The 22,364-nt window shown below is 44.3% G+C and overlaps 1 protein-coding gene across 2 annotated transcripts in view; it reads left to right on the plus strand.

The window, feature by feature from the left end:
- The window catches only part of qdprb.1 (quinoid dihydropteridine reductase b, tandem duplicate 1), a 62,165-nt gene that overhangs the window by 22,759 nt on the left and 17,042 nt on the right, over positions 1-22,364 (plus strand). For both annotated transcript variants that reach the window (XM_060916526.1, XM_060916525.1), the window contains 2 exons: positions 13,254-13,350; positions 13,497-13,637. In XM_060916526.1, the coding sequence (XP_060772509.1) occupies positions 13,254-13,350; positions 13,497-13,637 (238 nt within the window). The remainder of the gene's footprint in view (positions 1-13,253; positions 13,351-13,496; positions 13,638-22,364) is intronic.

Genomic DNA, 22,364 nt, shown 5'->3' on the forward strand with positions numbered 1-22,364 from the left:
CACACCTACGGTCAATTTAGAGTCACCAGTTAACCTAACCTGCATGTCTTTGGACTGTGGGGGAAACCGGAGCACCCGGAGGAAACCCATGCGGACACGGGGAGAACATGCAAACTCCACACAGAAAGGCCCTCATCGGCCGCGAGGCTCGAACCCGGACCTTCTTGCTGTGAGGCGACAGTGCTGGTGGCACGGTGGTGTAGTGGTTAGCATTGTCGCCTCACAGCAAGAAGGTCCGGGTTCGAGCCTCGCGGCCGATGAGGGCCTTTCTGTGTGGAGTTTGCATGTTCTCCCCGTGTCCGCGTGGGTTTCCTCCGGGTGGTCCGGTTTCCCCCACAGTCCAAAGACATGCAGGTTGGATTAACTGGTGACTCTAAATTGACCGTAGGTGTGAATGGTTGTCTATGTGTCAGCCCTGTGATGGCCTGGCGACTTGTCCAGGGTGTACCCCGCCTTTCGCCCGTAGTCAGCTGGGATAGGCTCCAGCTTGCCTGCGACCCTGTAGAACAGGATAAAGCGGCTAGAGATAATGAGATGAGATAATAATTTATTATTATTATTATTATTATTATTATTATTATGTGCGTGCATGCATGCTGAGACCTTCCAGCAACATTTGCAGTAAATACAGCAATCTTTATTCTTCTTTCCTTGTACACAGTGGACCAAAATACACGCAATACAGATTTAATTTCTTAGCAGATTGTGTCCACAGTTGGAGATACAGGTCCAGCTTTTGCCATCCACACTACTACTTGTAGTTGAACATTACTGATAAATGGTGTGTGAGAAAAGAAACTTTTACTCTGTTGCTTTGAGGAAGTCACAGTGAAACCTGAATATTATCTTCTATGAGTGATTCCACGCTTATGGGTACTGAAATGGGGACATGAACTTTATTCACCTAAAACCATTTCTTTTTTTTACCATCAGGTCACAAAACATGTAATCTTTAATGAATGATATGTTAAAAGATAACTTTAATTTTCTGAGATGTAATAAAAACATATTTATATGCCAAAGTCAAGCCTGAGTTCCAAAATGATGTCTGTTACATTACTTCTGTTACGATTGTCCATCTCGCGTCTGTTACAAATTAATTACAATCTAGCTATATACCATGTTAATCTTATTGAAAGGATGTGTATGTTTATTCTACTACACATGTTTATTAATTATATTTGCTAAAACATCACCTTCCTATGTTTCAAAAAGTAATTCTACATTGTTAAAATTGAGAATCTATATGTCCACAACACTTCTGTTACGTTCTGACTTTGGCATATAAATATGTTTTTATTACATCTCAGAAAATTAAAGTTATCTTTTAACATATTCATTAAAGATTACATGTTTTGTGACCTGATGGTAAAAAAAAGAAATGGTTTTAGGTGAATTTTTAAAAATAAGTTCATGTCCCCATTTCAGTACCCATAAGCGTGGAATCACTCCTATGTTTGCTGAAAGCTAAAACCTGGAAGGAAAAAAAAAAACTTTTACTGAAGTCCTGTTCATTGTGGAAGAGTAATAACTCTCATTATTCAGTGTCACCCAGAAGAGGATGGGTTCCTGTTTGACTCTTGTTCTTAATGTTTCTTCATGTCATCTCATGAAGTTTTCTTTGCCACTGTTGCCTCTAGCTTGCTCATGAGGGATCTAAATCTAGCAATCCTGAACACAAGGGACTCCATCACAATGGCTTTGTATGTCTTGAAGTGGAAGATATTCTAATGTAAGCTTTGTTCACATTATCAGCTGGATGGAGTGTGTTCCATGATTTTCAAGATAACCTTTCAGCGGGGAATACTAGGCAGCATCTACACTAATGGTGTATATGGCAACCTTTGTAGCCCATCACAGTCCTATGGATGGTATCTCTCTAGTCTCGGGCTTATTACTCCCTTTCTAAAAGGGGCAAGGAGATCTGCAAGGGTTGTCCTCCTTGTGCTGGAGTTCCTTCAGGCCCCTCATTATGGCCCGATACAGGATGCTTGCCTTGGATGCTTTGGTGACGAGATGACTCTGGGGTTGAGTCTGAGAGATTTGCCCAAGATCAGATCACCCAACCTTGTAAATGAGTCATTTACATTTACATCGCAGCCTTGAGCCTGCAGAATATTCTTTGCTATGGCCGGTATGCACCCCATAGTATCTTTTCAGACTGATCCTCAGACCAACTGTTCATCTGTCACTGAGACTGGCCCAATGGGTGATGAACAGATGGGTATCATGCACAGATTCTACAAGGTTAGCATTGCCCTTTACAGTGGTGTGAGTGTGGAGGTCACCTCTGAGCAACTTTCAGATAGGGCTAACGTGAGTCCTGTTTTTCATGACATTGTTGATTCTCATTGTCCCTGGTGGTTAGGAGGGATGAAACAGAATGATAGTTATGTATGTAGCCATCAATCTAGGAATATGTAGCTAGCAATCTATGAACCACAAATGACCATCAGGTAAGGTAAGAATCACTATGATTGAGGTGCGATCAAAGCGTTCCAGGGCTGTTCCTTTTACGAATGAAAGGAGCATGGTGAGGTCATGCGTGCGCACCAAGAGGGAGCAATAACTCTTGAGCCAGTATGGCATGTGACATCATGCTGTCAACATTGGGATTTGTGTTTGTAATGGAAATTTCTAATAACACTTCAGAACGCTAACAGTTGTCTTTTCAGTCATTTATTATAGTAGATCATATAAAAGATATATAAAATAGGAAAGGAAAGAGAAGAATAGAAGAAGACATCACTTCTGATGATGCCGAGAGTACGCGCACTCTGAGTTGTGTTTTAGGAATGTTATCTATTATACTCTGAAAGCATTCGCTCACTGCTTGTGTCTTCACGTGATTGGCTCAAGATTTTCTATGAAGCTTTGTTAGAGCGTGCACCTGGCGTGCTCTGGTATGTGCAGGCGGATGCGAGTTAGGGAGAGCTCAAGCTCCCTGCTTATCACCACCGAGGTCAGGAAAGGTGGTTACATCATGAGAAGATGCGTAGTTAGGACGAACTCAAGCACCCTGCTCATTACCACCAAGGCCACAGAAAAGCGATTACAGCATGTGGAAAAACATCTCTTCTCAGTAACTCAGTAACATACAGAAACACATAGAATAATAATGTTCATCCATTAAGTCACTTGAGCTCAACATACAGGAACACAGAGAATAATAATGTTCGTCCATTAAATTTCCCTCACATTCCCCCCTTTTTATCCTATAGGATAAATTGCTAAAAGGAAAGAAAAGAACTGTACACAGTTTCAGTGATAAGAGTTCTCAGAGAAATTCGACTTAACACGTCATTGAGTGTACAGGGATAATGCTAAGGCTGTTTTTATAAGACATAGACATCTTAAATGAATGCTAGCAAGCCATATACATAGATCAGGAATAATAGAACAGGAAACAATCATAATGAAAGTGTTTTAAGTCAGGACTAGTTTCATGTCAACTGTGCTGATGTCATCGAACGGTGGGTTGTAGTCTTCATCTGAGTTTGGAGGCCAGTCAGGCAAGTCATCTGAGTCTATTTTCACCATCTGGTAACCAATATTTGTCAGCTGCCTCTGAAACACAGACATACAACATTGACAGAAAACAGGGAGCAAACATAGCATCACAATCACTAAGCCCATAGGACCGGTACGGTGGATAGAATCAGAGTCTTCCATCCACTGAACTAACACGATCAGCTGTCTTCAACTCCTCCATGTTCATCTGCTTATGATTGTTCAGCAACCTTGCGCATCTTGTTCAGTGCCTCATTGATGTTACCGAGTTAACCCTTGCCCTTCTTGACGTGTATTGGTGCTCAGAGGGTGGGCACGTCCTATCAGCCCTCGTCCCACCTCACCGGGACTTGGAGGAAACTCAAAACCCTAAGACTTATCTATCAGCTAGACACTGAAATACTCTTCCCTATTGAGGGTGCGTGCGTGATTGATGTGATACTCGCACTGTTCCATGCAGTGATGCCTTTCTTCCTCACAAGCTTTAGTCAGCGTCTGGTCACTTAGGCCTTCTTTTCCTCCTGCTCAGCCGGTTCAGGAACCCTCCTGCAGCGGCTAGCGTGGATCCACGTCACTCTGCCTGTGACTTTCACTGCCGTTGGGGTCGTGAGCAGGACCTGGAATGGGCCGTTCCACCGTGGCTTGTTCCACTTGGTTTGTTGGAAGTCCTTTACCACGATCTAATCCCCTGGTTGTAGATCATGCAGAGGTCCCTCAGCGGGTTTGGGAAGTGCTTCTTTACCTGTTTGTGGATAGATTTCAAAGCAGAGGACAACGTTGCACAGTAATTCAACATTGCATCATCACACAGTGTGGTGTCCAGCAGTGTTCCTTGAGCTGGCCCTATCCCCGTGTTGGGTACTCGTCCAAACAGAATTTCGAATGGGCTTAACCCATGTTTAGGCCTAGTTTGCATCCTCATTTGTGTGAGTACTACAGGGAGGACCTTTGTCCATCCTAGCCCTGTTTCTGCACAAGCTTTGCTTAGTTTATTTTTAAGGGACCCATTTTCCCTCTCTACTGCTCCTGCACTGGCAGGATGATGGGCACAATGTTGTTTCAGGTCTATCCCTAGGAATGCTCCTATTTTCTTTAGGGCTGCATTAACAAATGGTGTTCCACTGTCACTTGAGATTTTGCTAGGTATACCCCACCTAGGAATTACATCTCTCAGGAGTGCTTTGACTACCGCCTCTGAGTCTTGTTTAGCTGTGGGGAATACTTCTACCCATTTTGAAAACATGTCAACTATTACCAGGCAATACCTTTTCCCTTCACTAGGTGTCAGTTCAATAAAGTCCATTTGGAGGTGATCAAATGGTTTGTCTGGTATTGGGTGTGCTGCTTGAGTTAGTCTGATACCTTGACCTGCATTATGTTGTGCACATATCAAGCATTGCTTGCAAAATTTCGCAGCATAATTTGAAAACCCCTCTGTGAACCATCTCTTTGTTACTTCTGCTACCATCCCCCCTTTTGACACATGGGTGAGCCCATGTGCCAATTTTGAATAGAAAGGGAACATGTATTTTGGTAGACAGGGACAGCCCGAGGGACAAACCCAGACCGAGTTTGCAAGGATACAGCCCGCCTGTTTCCAGACTCGTCTCTCGTCCTGGGTGGCAGTGCTCTGAAGGTCCGCTAGCTGTAAACAAGGGGTAGAAACCTGAGGAAAGGCAAGGTTAGAGGGTGAACTGGAAGCCGAGGCTGCACACTTAGCTGCCGCGTCCGCCCTGGCATTTCCTTGAGACACAAGATCAGTATTGTTAGTATGGGCAGCACACTTACACACAGCAATGGCTCTAGGGAGTAGAACAGCATCCAACAACTCAGAGACCAGTTTATGATGTGCAATGGGAGATCCTGTGCTAGTGAGAAAATTTCTGTTTCCAAATGGTGCCAAAATCGTGCACAACGCCAAATGCATACCTACTGTCCGTAAAAATATTGACAGATTGCCCTGCCGCCAATTTGCATGCCTCAATGAGGGCACAGAGCTCTGCAGCCTGCGCCGACAGGTTCGAGGGCAGACGTGACGCCTTGAGGACCTCGTGATCTGAGACTACGGCAAAACCTACTTTGTTCTTTCCCGTCTCTGGGTCTCTGGAGGCTGAACCATCCACATAGAGGATCATGTCTGCATTTTCCAAAAGGGTCACTCTAAGTCTGCCCTGGGGGAACAAAAATCATTAGTGAGAGCAACACAGTCATGTGTCTCTCCATCGTCCTCTGTAGGGAGAAGAGAGGCAGAATTCCTAACAGAACAATGTTTCACAGTGATGTTAGGCATATCAAGTATGACAGTGTTATACTTCAACCATCTCTGTGCTGACAAATGTGACGTCTTTTTTTTCTCCAACAGAAGCAGGGAGACAGCATGTGGGACCAAAGGGTGAGGTTAGAATACCCCACAATATTTCTGGAGGCAGTTACCGCCTTTTCAGCTGCAGCAACTGCACGCAGGCAAACAGGAAGTCCAGCTGCCACTGGATCCAGCCTGCTGGAGAAGTAGGCTACAGGTCTCAATCTATCCCCGTGTTTCTGCAAAAGAACAGAGGTCATAGAACAAATGGTTTATTGGGGTCAGGCAGTCCCAGAGTGGGTGTGGTCTGCAGAGCGCTCTTTAGGGACGTTAGGCGTGTGCGGGACAGCCGCAGCATTGACTGTTTGCAGATCTTGGACAAACCTCCACTCATCGGGCTGGGACGGTTTTCTTGCCTTCTTAACTGGAAAAATAGGAGTGCGCACTGGAGAGTCCTGGCAAGGGACAATTACATCTGCCTTCAGCAACGAATCAAAGACCGGTCTTATACCTACGATTGCTTCTGGTTTGAGTGGGTACTGGGTCTGTTTAGGACTGAAATCTGATTTGGGGGTGATCACCACTGGTTCAGCATTCTTTATTAGGCCCACATCATGTTTACCCTTCGCCCAAACGGAATTTGGAACTCCCGCCAATTTGGGGTGCACCTCTGCTGGAGTTATGCCTGTGGAAACAGAGACAAACAGGCCACTATGGCCAGGGTCCCCAGGACCCTGGTCATCAGTGGCTAATATTACGCTGCGCTTAACATACACACACATAGCATGACTTTGTTTGTAGACCCCAAGCCTTTGACAAAACAACACACTAGGGTCCTCTGTTTGGGACCATTCATTGCCATCGACTGCACACTTCCTGACCCACTTCCCCACGTCTTTCCAATGGGCGGCTCGTGGCCTTGGTAATGAGACATGGGATATAGAATTAATGATGTCAAAGAAATCATGTTGGCAGCAGCCGACCTCAGAGTCCTCTGACACAAGGCTGCGTATAACATGTTTGAGAACACTGCGATGAACATTGATGCAGCTGTTTGGACAACGAGTAAAATGGACCTGCACAGCGCAATAATGTTTAGACCAATACATAGTTTGAGGGTCAATCTTTCACGTACATGGGGGTCTGCAAACCAAGTCTTTTCAAACTCTACATCTTGCCCTTGGTGAACATGTGCTGTACAATGCAAATCTTCCTCTTTCATATAATCTGTGTCAACTGATGAGGTGTTCAAGTGTGCGAGCTGTACAAGGTGTTTTGGAGTTTGTGTGAGCTGATCTGAGCAGAGCTGCCAGACATACACATACAGGGGGCTTCCAAACCCATACTGCACACCGCACATTTCACTTACTTCAATAGTTAGTCCATCTGGAGTGGATGTGAGATTTACTTCTAATTTGCACATTAAATCACGTGCTAACAAATTTACTGGACATGTATGTGAGATGAGGAATGAGTGGGACGTAACTATTCCTCCCTCGCTTTCACACGGGAGGTTGACCGAGAAAGTTTTGGTTACAGGTCATCCTGAGATGCCCATCGTCTGAATAGAATTTGAGCTGGGCGGTGGGTCTACTGGAAGTACCCCATGTTGTATCACTGAGTGTCCTGCTCCAGAATCTACTAGAAAGGCTAACACATGCCCACACACAGTGAGGGGCATACAAGGGAGTTTTAGAAAAAGGAGTAGTTGTGTATTTTAACAAACTTAATGCAACTTCAGGTGTATCTATCTGGACTGGTATATCGGGCGTTTCTGTGTAGTCTTGCTGTTGCATGCAGGTACTGCTACTAATGTGTTTAATGTTATGTGAATGCTCCTGTCTATGTGTATGTGTATCATCAGGTGTGTGTGTGTTACCTCCCCTGTTCTCTGTGTGGGGCCCATTCCCGGAGTCCGCCCATCAGTCTGCTTTGCTGTACTCCTCACGGGGCTTCTGCCTGTTACTGTGGAGACAATTTTGAGCAATGTGTCCCTTTTGATTGCAGTTGTAGCAGGTTGCACCTTTTATCCAGGACGAGTCACTCCAGGTTGTCCTGTCTCGGCCCCTACTTCGACCTCTTCCTCCTCTTGTTCCTTTTTCTCCAGGCTGAACAGTCTGGAAAGAGTGAGAGTGGCGGCGTGTAGATCTTGGTCTCTTTGTGTCGACTTTGTCTTCTCCTTCTCTTTCAGCAGCTTTTCTGCATGCACAGCATACTGCTCGATCTTGGTGAGACTCAGGAGTGCCCTCCACTGCAGCCAGGTTCACGGGTCTGGTCAGGCCACTGTGGTTTTTTTTTTTTTTTCTCTCATGCACGGCGGTGAGACGGGCGAAAAACGCTGACACCACTTCACATCATCTTGCTTACACATACTGATCTTAGTAATGTCTATGTTCAAGGGAAATGTACTGTCCAGACGAGCACAGAGAGCAGTGATGGTATCTCTATACTCACTATTGCCAGCCACGCTCCAGTCTGGTGTAGTCATTCGCTGGTCAGCTTCCGGACAATCTTTGGAAACTTTGCTCCAATCTATACCCATCTTGGTCATGATTAGGCAGCGAAGTTCATGGGTGGTCGGTCGGAATTCTCTGCAAAATATCAACAGTTCGTTACCAAATCTCTTTCCTCCTACCTCTCTCACATTGGGAAGAGAAGCCATGCTTTCCTTGATATCAGCTGTCATCCAGGGTCTGTGGACTAAAAGCACGCCATCAGCTCCAGCCACTTCCACCATTGGAAGATGAAGAACTTCAGACTTTAGGTTACAGCCTTGTGGACCCACTGGTGAGCACGTGGTCAGGTCCAGGAGAGTATCTTTTCCATCGCCATATGTAAGACCGGATCTCGTGTGTGACAGAGAAGCGCTGAGAGGCGCTGATGCTGGAGGCGGCTGGTAGGCTGGGAGAGATTCCAGAGGCTCAGTTTTTTTTTTCTTTTTTTTTTCTTTGTCTTGACTTCTCCCCCTTTCTGTGGGTGAAGCGCTTGTGGGAGTGATGCTCCGCCTCGCTGAGGAGGCAGTGTGCGTCAGGGTGTTGGGGCAGACTCCAGGTCAGGGTCCATCTGAAATTTCAAACACTGAGAAGAGGGTGAGAGCCCTGCCTGTCGTTTCTCTCTTTTGTACTCTCTCTTAAGTGTTTCTTCTTTCCATGCAGAAAACGCCCTCCAGTCCCCTAAGAACTTAACATTATCTGCAGACTCTTCTTTTTCCTTCTGTTTCAACTTTTCTTCTAACTGTCCTATCTGCCTGGGACTAAAACTGCCCTTTCCAGGGAATCCTAAGTCCTTTACCCATATATCAAACTGTGCCAAATAATCCTCGCCATATGAGGTTTTCATAAACTGGATGTTTGGGCTGTCATAGGAACATCCAATTCTTATTATAGCACATGTAGCTTCACACTTACTTGCTTTTTTCTTTCCTTTCCCTAACTTACTGTTTCTGTTCCTCATTGTACACTGTTATATTAATAGGCTGTGACAACAGCAGCTGAGTTTCTTTATCAGGATCACAAAAAGAACAAGTTGGACTATGTCCAAAAATGTGACACAATAATACAAGGTGTTTTCTAATTAGTAAACAATTTATCTGAAATTTGCCTTAAATTAAAGTAGGTATCATTTAGCACAACAACCTCAAAGACAACTCACGCATGTGTACAAAATCTGTTTCTCTGTTTCAGAATTTGGAGGAGGACAGTACTCTGTTAATTCATCAATATTTTGCGTGCACACCGGTGTGTCTTTGCGTTTTCGCGATCGAACCTCTCTATCCCGTTCCCCAGACGGGCCAGTTGTTCACACAGAACAAAGGGAGCAAGATTCAATTCCCACGAATCGCTGAACGTGAATCCGTCGAAACACGCACCCGTACTTCCCCTCCTCAAGTAGGCGAGCGATTACCCAGTCGTCACTTAGGCGGATAATTCTCTTACACAACCCAATAAACTACTCGCAGTTTATTGTCTCAAAATTGTGTTTTATCCGTTGTCTGCAAACATATTGATGGTACCACAGTTTAGCAGTCCTCCTGGGCTCGGACAAACTTCTGTCCGTCTCTTATATCAGTCTTCCTTGACTGGGACAATCTCTGCCCGTCTCTTATATCATTTTTAAATACTAGGACAAATCTCTGTCCATTTCTTGTATCATTCTTTAAATACTGTTTCCACTAATTTCTTTACACAAGAATGCAAAGTTATCACTTACTGGTTCGGTGAGCCCTGACGGCCTGGTCTCTCGTCCGAGTTCTCAGCTCCGCACCGTAGCCTTGGGAGTGTTCCGTCGTCCGAGGATCAGACGCATAGGGCCCACCCAGGGGACGCCAAATTGTAATGGAAATTTCTAATAACACTTCAGAACGCTAACAGTTGTCTTTTCAGTCATTTATTATAGTAGATCATATAAAAGATATATAAAATAGGAAAGGAAAGAGAAGAATAGAAGAAGACATCACTTCTGATGATGCCGAGAGTACGCGCACTCTGAGTTGTGTTTTAGGAATGTTATCTATTATACTCTGAAAGCATTCGCTCACTGCTTGTGTCTTCACGTGATTGGCTCAAGATTTTCTATGAAGCTTTGTTAGAGCGTGCACCTGGCGTGCTCTGGTATGTGCAGGCGGATGCGAGTTAGGGAGAGCTCAAGCTCCCTGCTTATCACCACCGAGGTCAGGAAAGGTGGTTACATCATGAGAAGATGCGTAGTTAGGACGAACTCAAGCACCCTGCTCATTACCACCAAGGCCACAGAAAAGCGATTACAGCATGTGGAAAAACATCTCTTCTCAGTAACATACAGAAACACATAGAATAATAATGTTCATCCATTAAGTCACTTGAGCTCAACATACAGGAACACAGAGAATAATAATGTTCGTCCATTAAATTTCCCTCACATGTTACACCAGTTTTTGTGACAACGTGCATGTGCACATTTGTGATTTTAATATGGACCAGAGAGCAAACATCAAATTTTGTGTCAAACTCAGGGAATTGGCAACAGACACCCTGGAAATGCTTCACGAAGCCAACAGCAGCAAAGCAGTGAGCTGGACAAGGTGTTTTGAGTGGCATTTGTGTGTCAAGAAGGACAGAACGTCATCCTCCAATGATGTCATGCTCCTCTTGAAGTGTGAATGCCACTCAAAACACCTCAACCAGCTTGTTGCTTCATTACCACAGACTTGCTGAAGCATTTCATGGGTGATCACAAATGCTTGCACATCTCACACATGCACGTCGTCACAAAAACATGTAACATGGGTCCTGATGTTGATGGTGAAATGTCATGTGGCATACTGACTCATGAGTTACTGCTCATTCCTACTGCATGTGCATGACCTTGCTGTGCTACATTGGTTCACAACAGAAATGGTCCCGGACAGGCCTGGAATTTTGTCATTTTAGGGGCAAGGCCACTTGGCCTTTTGTGCTGTCAATTTTTTGAGGGCACGAAGGCCAAAGGCCAGGGCACTAAGGCCATAAAATAAAACAATGATTTTAAGTTCACATCTATAATGAATTTAATTTAAGGACTAATGACTCTTCTGAGGAAGATTGGCGTCTCAATCGAAACTATCAAGCAGGTAAAGAGACATCTACACTTTGTCTGAAGATAAGAAAATATTGAACACATCTAAACTTATCAATCCATCACTCACTTCAAAAATTGTAAAACTTATTAAACCTATATCCTCCCATAATTTTTGTTCAATTGACACCGAATGTGCAAGAGCATCTTCAGACTGTACTGCTATGCAGATTTTTGATTAATCAAAATTGAGCCTGGAGTACGTCAAAACGTTTGACTGTAAATGGAACATATACTAGCATGCAGGCTACTGATTAACCCATAAGAGCCCAGACCAATTTCTCAATCAAGGAAAATTGAGGAAATAAAATTGTAGCGGTTCTCGTATAAGGGTGGAGCACAGAAGACAGCAGGACAGAGTTCAGGTTGGTACAGCGTTTTATTGCTACACTTTTCAGTGAACACTTATTTCGGATTTCACAGACAGACAGACAGACAGACACACACACACACACACACACACACACACACACACACAGAATCGGTGTCTGGTTTGGGGAAGAGCTCCCTCTGCTCTCGCTCTCCCTCCTTAAGTAGGGCGTGGTCACTGGGAAGACACACAAACACAGGTTAATTGCCCTCAGGTGTAGTGATTCTGCCACTTACCTTCCCTGACTCCGCCCTCCTGTCACAGACCGGCGCTTGACCACGCCCCCGCTGCCACAAAAATGAACTAAATAGACGACAAAGAAAACATTTCTGACCTTTTATTTTTTTAAAATAGCACTTTCATGTCTCAATATCTGAAATATTAAATTGCAAATTTGCAGAACACTGCAACACTATTACACTGTTAACCCGAAAGTTCATTCTATGCAAACAGTTTGAGTAAATACCACTTTTAAAGATTAGTTTTATTGCATTACTTAAACAGTATGAGTATATGAAGAGTATATGAGACAGTCATTGGGTGTACTCATTTTTGTAATTTAAACAAACTTAAACTATCATGTTTTACCTCAGGCCACAGTGCTGCCCTGTTGTGATTGGCTCAAAACTCAAGGCAAGTCTGTGCTTGTCCGTTGACGGCTACAGAGGAAGTTGCGCCATTTTCTAATTTACACAGAGCAATTTAAGGTCTTTGCACTTTTGACAGCAAGCTAATTAGCATTTGTTACCAGCTACAGTCGGTACTCGGCACGTTAAAAGTGGGTCAACGTTGTAACGACATAACGTTACTGTACAAGCAATGCTTATTTAACGGTAACAAACTTAAGCCCTATATGTTGAAATTCCTATCTTATTCGTTCGTTAATTTATCACACAGTCTTACCTCAGTCAACTTCTTCCCTCCTTCTGTGAAAATTCAACATCTCAGACGCGGACACAAGTGGGCGGGGGATGCGTTTGATTAAGTCTCCTGGTTGGCTGGTGATAGATTGGTGTCATTATAGCACGTCGGAGCGGTTCATGCCAGGCTCGAGTCTGATCCACCACTGATGAGTTGCCCAATAAGAATCCAGAATGTCATCAAAAGACGTTTTTTTTTTCTCAATAGACGCAGGTGATGTTAAAGCCTATTGGCAGTCACGAGGCAGACTACAAAACTGCAGGGCATCAAGGCCACTGTGGCCTTACAGCAGATATTTTTTTCCAAGGGCACAAGGCCAAATTGAGAGGGCCCTCGTGAAATTCCTGCCCTGGTCCTGGAACTTTTTGATCATACCTTGGAATGCCACATTGTCATTAGGAATGTGCTCTGGTTTGGTGAGAAGGTACTTGGGGAAAGGTATTCGCTGCATGACTTGTTATTCAGGAGGTGTCCATGTTCTTATTGGGCCTCATCGGGGGTTTATAGAGCAAGCTACATACATAAGTATTCTGCACTCAAATTTAATCTTTTCTTCAGGTTACAGCTGATGTAGGTGACCTCCTGGGAGATAAAAAGGTTGACGCCATTTTGTGTGTGGCTGGAGGTTGGGCAGGAGGAAGTGCAAAGGCCAAAAGTGAGAACAGAACACACACTTTTTTTTTAAAATCTAACTAGGAATGACCATATTCAAATGCAACATTGTACAGCTTCAACTGCTGAACTGTCAAGTATAGTAAAGTAGCGTCTTTGACCCTTTCTATCTCTGTCTCACTTTTTCAGCCGTGTATAAGAACTCTGACTTGATGTGGAAGCAGTGCGTGTGGACTTCCACCATCTCCAGTCACCTAGCAACCAAACACTTGAAAGAGGGGGGCCTTCTAACTTTGGCGGGAGCCAAAGCTGCACTTGGGCCGACCCCAGGTACAGTTAGTTATAATAATAATAATAATAATAATTTCAATTTATATAGTGCCTTTCACAAACCCAAGGACGCTTTACACAGGAGTTACCAAAAAAAAACACACTAGGAAGAGTAGTGTGAGGTGAAGAGAAAAGTTTTCAAGTTAGCTTTGAAGGAAGAGAGTGTGGAACAGTCACGAAGCGATTGTGGTAACGAGTTCCAAAGTTTAGGAGCAGCAACACTGAATGATCTGCCACCCATAGATGCCAGTTTAAAACGTGGAACAGTCAGAAGTCCACAGACAGAACATCTGAGGGAGCAGGAGGGACAGTACAAATGAATTAGCTCCCAGAGATAGGAAGGGGCGAAACCATGAAGAGCTTTATAGGTTAAAAGCAAGATTTTGTATTTGATCCAAAAAATAATTGGCAACCAATGCAGTTGCTATAAAACAGGAGTGATGTGAGCAGTGCAGTGGTGAGTGTGAGGACTCTTGCTGCTGAATTTTGGATGTACTGCAGGCGATTGAGCAATGTGGCAGGGAGACCATAAAAGAGAATTGCAGTAGTCAAGACGAGAAAAAATAAATGCATTGACCAACATTTTGGCATCGGTTTCCAAAAGAAAAGGGCAGAGACGTGCAATATTGCGGAGGTGAAAGAAAGCATTCTTAGTAATTAGTTTAAGATGGGGTTCAAACGTAGGGGTGGAGTCAAAGATAACTCCAAGGTTTTTTATAACTTGGGAAGGACTAATAGACACACCATCAGCATCAATAGTAAAACTGGAGAAATTCAGAATGGTACCTACTAATAGAACCTCCTTTTTGCTAGCATTAAGTTTAAGGCAGTTCTTATGCAGCCATTGCTTAAGGTCAGTGATGCAAGTCTTTAGCAGCTGAACAGAGGCTATTGGAAGGGGTGATAGTGATGTAGATTTGAATGTCATCAGCATAACAATGAAAGTTAAGGCCATGGTTACGAATAATCTGGCCTATAGGAGAAACATATAGTATAAAAAGAAGGGGACCAAGGACAGAACCCTGAGGCACACCTTGAGCAACAGTAACAGTGGATGATTTATGAACACCAATAGAAATAAACTGTTGCCTGTTTGCTAGATATGACTGAAACCAGGATAAAGCTAAGCCAGTAATACCAAAAGAAGACAGTCTGGAAATGAGTATCTCATGATGTACCTACAGTGTCAAAGGCAGCTGTGAGGTCCAAGAGAACAAGGACATTGAGATGACCAGCATCAGTTGAGAGCAGGAGGTCATTAACAACTCTTAAGAGAGCAGATTCAGTGCTATGCATATTGCGAAAGCCTGACTGAAAGGGTTCATAGAGAACATTACGAGCAAGGAAAGTATGAAGCTGAGAGGCTACAACTCTCTCCATTATAGTTCCATTCAGACAGTTGGGTTAACCTGAAAACCTAGTGATTATGGGCACCACTAAATATTTTTCTTTACCCAAGCTGAGGGCATAATGCTGGACTGAAAATTGATGATAAAAATAAGATGCTACTGCATTTTGGCAGCAGTGCTTTTTTGGTACAGAATGCAACCAAGTAATGTAAAATATTACTGATCTGGTTCACTGTAAAGCAAGCAATAAAGCTTCAGGATTATATCTAATTTCTTGGAAGCTGTGCAGCTAGCTGTATGATATTTTTAGAAACTCCTGAGGAGGTTGCATGGTAGTGAGGACCAACCGCACCATTTTAGTGTTTTACATCAACCCCAAGGCATGAGAAATGTTGTGTTGGAAGTGTCCAGATGACTAATTTATTTATTTGAGAGTGGTCTATCAGTTGGGCTATTGCAGCCAGATTGTTTACTTATTACCTTGCAGCAATGCTCCAGGATTGACCCTTTTGCAGTCATAATGAAGACTTTGATGTGTTTGTGACCCAGAAAAATTTCCAGAAGATTTTTTTTTGTCTTTGCTTAGTCAAGGTAGCCCCACTCCCTGCCTCCCTTATCCCATGTGTATTTAAAATAAACAGCTGGTTTGAAGATCGAATGGCTGTATGGGGTACACTATGATGGCTTCCCCCTACACAATTAAGGCCCAAGTATATTTCAGTGGACACAGCACCCGGATTTTGTGTCTGTGTGGACTGTGCATGCGACACTGAGCCTGCAGTAATATGCTGGTCTGGTAGTGGAAGTGCGCATGCTTTCAGCTTGTGCACTGAGACACCCATGTTCATGGGCCTTTACAGTGGATGGGGACTTGCTGGTGGAGAAAGATCAAAATCCTAGGAATTAGACACCAGGTCCAGCCAATTAGATGTACACTATTTGCAGAACAGTTTCAACCTTCAGGATCACATTCCTCACATGGTGATTCAGTTACAGATAACAGACCCTGGCAACCTGACTGAGGTGCCAAATCCTGCCATCTATCCGAGATAGGTGATGTGCCATGGTGTTACAAAAAAACAAACAAATAAATAATTGGGAAAGCAACAGTGAGACCCATGGTCATGGGGGCCACAAGTATGGCTCTGTAGCCAAGTTGCTGACTCCTACACAGAGATGGAAATATCAGCCAAGCGTATAACAAGTATTGAGGCCAGACGTAAGTTGGGGCATCCTGTCCCAGCATGTTATGAGAGAATCACAACTGGCAATCAGTGGCGGAGCCAGACGGAGGCCATTGTTCACACAGGGGTGGCACATAAACTGATGTCTTCTTATTGTTTTTTTCTGTGTGGCAAGTCGCTGTAGGTCTAGTGGTATTTCTTGGTCACTCATTAATTTGGATGGGCAGTGACTGCCATGTAGAATTACATCATGAAGACCTGCATAATAAGATTTTTAATGTATTACTAAGCTGATTTAAAAAAAAAAAACAGTTGTGAAAATTGTGCCTTTTTATTTGGTGATAAAGCTCAAAGCTCACACAATAATTAAAAAATTTACGCGCGCGTGTGTGTGTGTGTGTATTGGACTTGATATCAAGTCCAATGCACTTATGCGGTCTTGCTCCAAAGCAGGACTACATAAGGCCAAAAAATCAAAACAAGCTCATCAGCGAGATAGAAAAATTAGGTGTGATGAAATCAACAATTTGGTTGCTTTTAAAAACAAACAATGGAGTGTTGAGATTAAAGGAGATAAGCAGAGCCTTTTATTTTTAAATAAATTTCTGAGTGAATAGTATCTCCATCCTTGACTCTTGTATGCTGCATAAATGGGAATAAAAAATATATATTTTTGAGAGTCAAAATTGACCGCAAAATTGCCATTCGAGCTGCCCCGCTGAGCCAGCCAGCCCTGAGTGCGTGATGTCACAGCAGGAACCAGTTTTAAGGCCGAGGCCTTTTACAGCTATAGACCAAAGTCATATAAATAAAAATTTATGGTGAAAGTAAATAATACCATTACCGACTTGCTCAACCAAGACTGATTTGACTTCAGTGATTGTGGGTTGACTCTCATTAAAACAGGATAGGTGTTATAACTTATGCAACATACATGCATTTTCACTGATAAAACGTAAAAGGCGAATTAAATAAATCAGATGAACTGAGACAATCACATTCTGAAGCAAATTAAATAATCTTATACCGGTAACTTAAACACACAATACAAGTTACATGTATTAATCTACAACCCCGATTCCAAAGAAGTTGGGACAAAGTACAAATTGTAAATAAAAACGGAATGCAATGATGTGGAAGTTTCGAAATTCCATATTTTATTCAGAATAGAACATAGATGACATCAAATGTTTAAACTGAGAAAAGGTATCATTTAAAGAGAAAAATTAGGTGATTTTTTTTAAATTTCATGACACCACCACATCTCAAAGTTGGGACAAGGCCATGTTTACCACTATGAGACATCCCCTTTTCTCTTTACAACAATCTGTAAACGTCTGGGGACTGAGGAGACAAGTTGCTCAAGTTTAGGGATAGGAATGTTAACCCATTCTTGTCTAATGCAGGATTCTAGTTGCTCAACTGTCTTAGGTCTTTTTTGTCGTATCTTCTGTTTTATGATGTCAAATGTTTTCTATGGGTGAAAGATCTGGACTGCAGGTTGGCCAGTTCAGTACCTGGACCCTTCTTCTATGCAGCCATGATGCTGTAATTGATGCAGTATGTGATTTGGCATTGTCATGTTGGAAAATGCAAGGTCTTCCCTGAAAGAGATGTCGTCTGGATGGGAGCATATGTTGCTCTAGAACCAGGATATACCTTTCAGCATTGATGGTGTCTTTCCAGATGTGTAAGCTGCCCATGCCACACGCACTAATGCAACCCCGTACCATCAGAGATGCAGGCTTCTGAACTGAGCGCTGATAACAACTTGGGTCGTCCTTCTCCTCTTTAGTCCGAATGACACGGCGTCCCTGATTTCCATCAAGAACTTCAAATTTTGATTCGTCTGACCACAGAACAGTTTTCCACTTTGCCACAGTCCATTTTAAATGAGCCTTGGCCCAGAGAAGACGTCTGTGCTTCTGGATCATGTTTAGATACGGCTTCTTCTTTGAACTACAGAGTTTTAGCTGGCAACGGCAGATGGCACGGTGAATTGTGTTCACAGATAATGTTCTCTGGAAATATTCCTGAGCCCATTTTGTGATTTCCAATACAGAAACATGCCTGTATGTGATGCAGTGCCATCTAAGGGCCTGAAGATCACGGGCACCCAGTATGGTTTTCCGGCCTTGACCCTTACGCACAGACATTCTTCCAGATTCTCTGAATCTTTTGATGATATTATGCACTGTAGATGATATGTTCAAACTCTTTGCAATTTTACACTGTTGAACTCCTTTCTGATATTGCTCCACTATTTGACGGCGCAGAATTAGGGGGATTGGTGATCCTCTTCCCTATCTTTACTTCTGAGAGCCGCTGCCACTCAAAGATGCTCTTTTTATACCCAGGCATGTTAATGACCTATTGCCAATTGACCTAATGAGTTGCAGTTTGGTCCTCCAGCTGTTTCTTTTTTGTACCTTTAACTTTTCCAGCCTCTTATTGCCCCTGTCCCAACTTTTTTGAGACGTGTTGCTGTCGTGAAATTTCAAATGAGCCAATATTTGGTATGAAATTTCAAAATGTCTCACTTTCGACATTTGATATGATGTCTATGTTCTATTGTGAATACAATATCATTTTTTGAGATTTGTAAATTATTGCATTCCGTTTTTATTTACAATTTGTACTTTGTCCCAACTTTTTTGGAATCTGGGTTGTAAATGCAGGTAAACGTTTTTTTTATCCAAATGAGAGTTGGAGCTTAACCGTCTGTGTTCTCGCTTCTTGAAGGCCAATCTTGTGGCCAATTTGTTTTTGAAACAATCTGACTTTTTGTTCAGTTCTCCGTTCATTCACTTCTTCCACGTAAGGGTGAGATGGCAGCAATATCCAGTTTAGAAATCAGACGGCTGCTCCATTCATTCACTTTTCTTCATACTGTGTATTCCGCCATTACTGCTGGCCTCAGGCAATTACTAAAACCCGGGACGGAATGGGATGTCACCAGTTTTTGCAACAACTGCGGGGAGGTCACTGCCCGAGCGATATGTCCTGTCTCGTTCTGTCCCGGGTTTTAGCAACAACCCTCAGCTCACTTCAGGAGGACTGGTGCAACTGAACTCCCTTTCCTTTAAAAACTAAACTAAAATAAATACTTTCCTTTTCTTGTAGTTTTCTTTTTCTTTAATTGATCCAAGATGGCGGCGCGCGCACACGCAGCGGCTCCTCTCTTTCCCGACAGAACGGTGTTTTTCGTGTTTTTTGTGTTTTAAAACAGTGTGTATCTGTTCGTCTTTGTTGCATCCATTAGTCTCAAGGTGCACATACTCCCGTGAGTTTCTGCTCGACATCCGCAGAACTATATTCACGGATATAAATCCAGCGGACGCAGAAGTGCTATGCGGCTATGGTTTGCTCCGGAGGCCTGCTCAAGCACCGACCCCCACTCCTGCATCCAGCCCGCAGTGGAAGCACCACAGGTGGAACATGCGGAAGCAGAAGAGAGGCAAGCGCGGAGGTATCCGAGCTAGGCTAGTGGCTAGCCCTCATCGGCCGGCTATCCCGACCATCACTCTGGCCAACGTACGCTCGCTGGACAACAAGCTGGATTATGTCCACCTGCTCATCTTAAGTCTGTGAGTGAGTGTCCTTGTGTTTGTGGAAACATGGCTTAACGACAGCGTCCCAGGCTGTGCCATTCAGCTAGCCCACCTAACATGCTACCGGTCAGACAGGGCGCTAGTCAAGGGGGGGGGAGACTCACGGCGGAGGACTCTGTGTTTACATCAGTGATGCCTGGTGCCGTGATGCTGTCGTGGTCTGCAAACACTGCTCACCACTGGTGGAGTTTATGATTATTAAGTGCCGGCCATTCTATCTGCTGAGGGAATTTACAGCCATATTGCTGGTAGCATTATACATCCCTCCTGACTCCAATAGCAACAGGAGTGAAGCACTGAATGAACTCTATCAGCACATCAGTGAGCAGCAGACAGCCCACTCAGATGCTTTCCTCATCCTAGCTGGGGATTTCAATCATGCAAACCCCAAAAGCGTGTTTCCAAAACTCTATGGACATATCAACTTTCCTACATGTGGAAACAACACTCTGGACGATGTTTACACCATGCATAAAGATGCCTACAAAGCCCTACTCCTCCCCCACCTTGGGGCCTCAGATCACTCCACTGTTATGCTAATGCCAGCATACAGGCCGCTGGTTAAAGTCATCAAACCAGCTACAAAACAGATACGTGTGTGGCCAGAGGGGTCCTCAGAGGCACTCCAGGACTGTTTTTCCACCACTGACTGGAGCATGTTCAGACAGGCAGCCACCTACAACAACACCACAGATCTCCGGGAGTACACAGAGACCGTCACTGCCTACATGAGGAAGTGCATGGACGACGTTACGGTCACCAGAACCATCTCCATTCGGGCCAATCAGAAGCCATGGCTGACAGGGGAAGTCCATAGGCTCCTGTGGGCTCGGAACGCCGCGACGAGGCGAGGTGGGCCTGAGGACAGCTAGGGCTAATCTGTCACGAGGCATCAGGGTGGCCAAGAGACAGTATTCCAGGCACATTGCTGACCATTTCAACGACAGCAGAGACACCAGGAACCTGTGGCGGGGGATTCAGACCATCACAGACTACAAGCCCTCGCCACAGACCTGTGACAACTCCACATCTCTGCTGAATCAGTTGAACGACTTCTTCGCTCGCTTTGAGGCAGACAACAGCACCACGGCAAAGAAGACCCCACCACCTCCCAGCGACCAGGTGTTGATGCTGTCCCCAGATAGTGTGAGGAGAGCTCTCAGGATGACAAATGCACGAAAAGCCCTGGGTCCTGATAACATTCCTGGTCGTGTCCTGAGAGACTGTGCCGAGGAGTTCACAGATGTCTTTACAGACATCTTCAACATCTCGTTGAGCCAGGCTGTTGTCCCCACGTGCCTCAAAACCACCACCATCATCCCGGTCCCGAAGAAGCCGTCTCCCTCCTGCTTCAATGACTACTGCCCTGTTGCACTCACTCCCATCCTCATGAAGTGCTTCGAGCGGCTAGTCATGAGGCATATCAAGTCTGCCCTCCCCCCCGCCCTGGATCCTTTCCAGTTTGCATATCAGTCCAACCGTTCGACCGATGACGCCATCTCCACTGCCCTCCACTCAGCCCTCACCCACCTGGAGACAAAAGACTCGTATGTCAGAATGCTGTTCATAGACTTTTTAGCTCAGCATTCAACACAATCATTCCTCAGCAGCTCATTCATAAACTGGACCAGCTGGGACTCAACAGCTCCCTGTGCAACTGGCTGCTGGACTTCCTGACGGGGAGACCACAGGCTGTACGGGTCGGCAGCAACTCCTCCAGCACCATCACACTGAACACGGGGGTCCCCCAAGGATGTGTGCTAAGCCCCCTCCTCTTCACTCTGCTGACCCACAACTGCACACCAACATCCAGCTCAAATCTCATCAAGTTTGCGGATGACATGACTGTGGTGGTCAGCGCTCGAAACTAACGGTGTCCCGATGTCCCGGGGACCATAAAAAATATCATCGGGACACAAAATTATCATATCTGGGACAATCCCGGGACAATGGGAAAAAAATAGATCTAGAAAAAAAGTTCTACATTAAAGGTGCAGTACAAGATTTTGGAATAACGGTTCCCGCAAGCCATATTTTGAAAAGAAACACTCCCACCCCCCGCGTCTCCACCCCTCCTCCCCCTCATAAAGCCTGAGAAAGTCCGGTGTGTCCAGGTGTCTATTGCGTTACACACCAGTGGAGCTCGTTAAGTTAGAGTGTAGACAGCTTGGAAAAATAGCTCAAACTTTCTCATTTAAACTGTGTTTTCAGCCCCAATTTTCACTCCACACACACAATTTTCTCAAAAGTAGTAGCCACACTTGTCCTGATTCACACAATGTGTCTACCTGAACGATAGGATTTACTGTTTTTGAATGAGAAGCCTGAAAGTAACGAGAGCACAGCCGCGCAGCCCCATAGACTCCCATTATAAACGTGGCAGAAAAGTCACTCGTTTTTAACTCGCTCTAGTGACCTCATTTTTTACACTACAGACAAAAAATATTACATCCGTGTGTTCAGGAGAGCCTTGTGGCGCTCACTGTGAAAGAATTTTGTGAATATCTCCTTCCGTTTTCGTGTAAATCCCCGTTGTTTGGAAGGAGCGCACTGAGAGAATCCTGCGCTCTGTGTGACACTCTG

This window comes from Neoarius graeffei, chromosome 3 (assembly GCF_027579695.1).
Source record: "Neoarius graeffei isolate fNeoGra1 chromosome 3, fNeoGra1.pri, whole genome shotgun sequence".
Classification (NCBI taxonomy): Eukaryota; Metazoa; Chordata; class Actinopteri; order Siluriformes; family Ariidae; genus Neoarius; species Neoarius graeffei.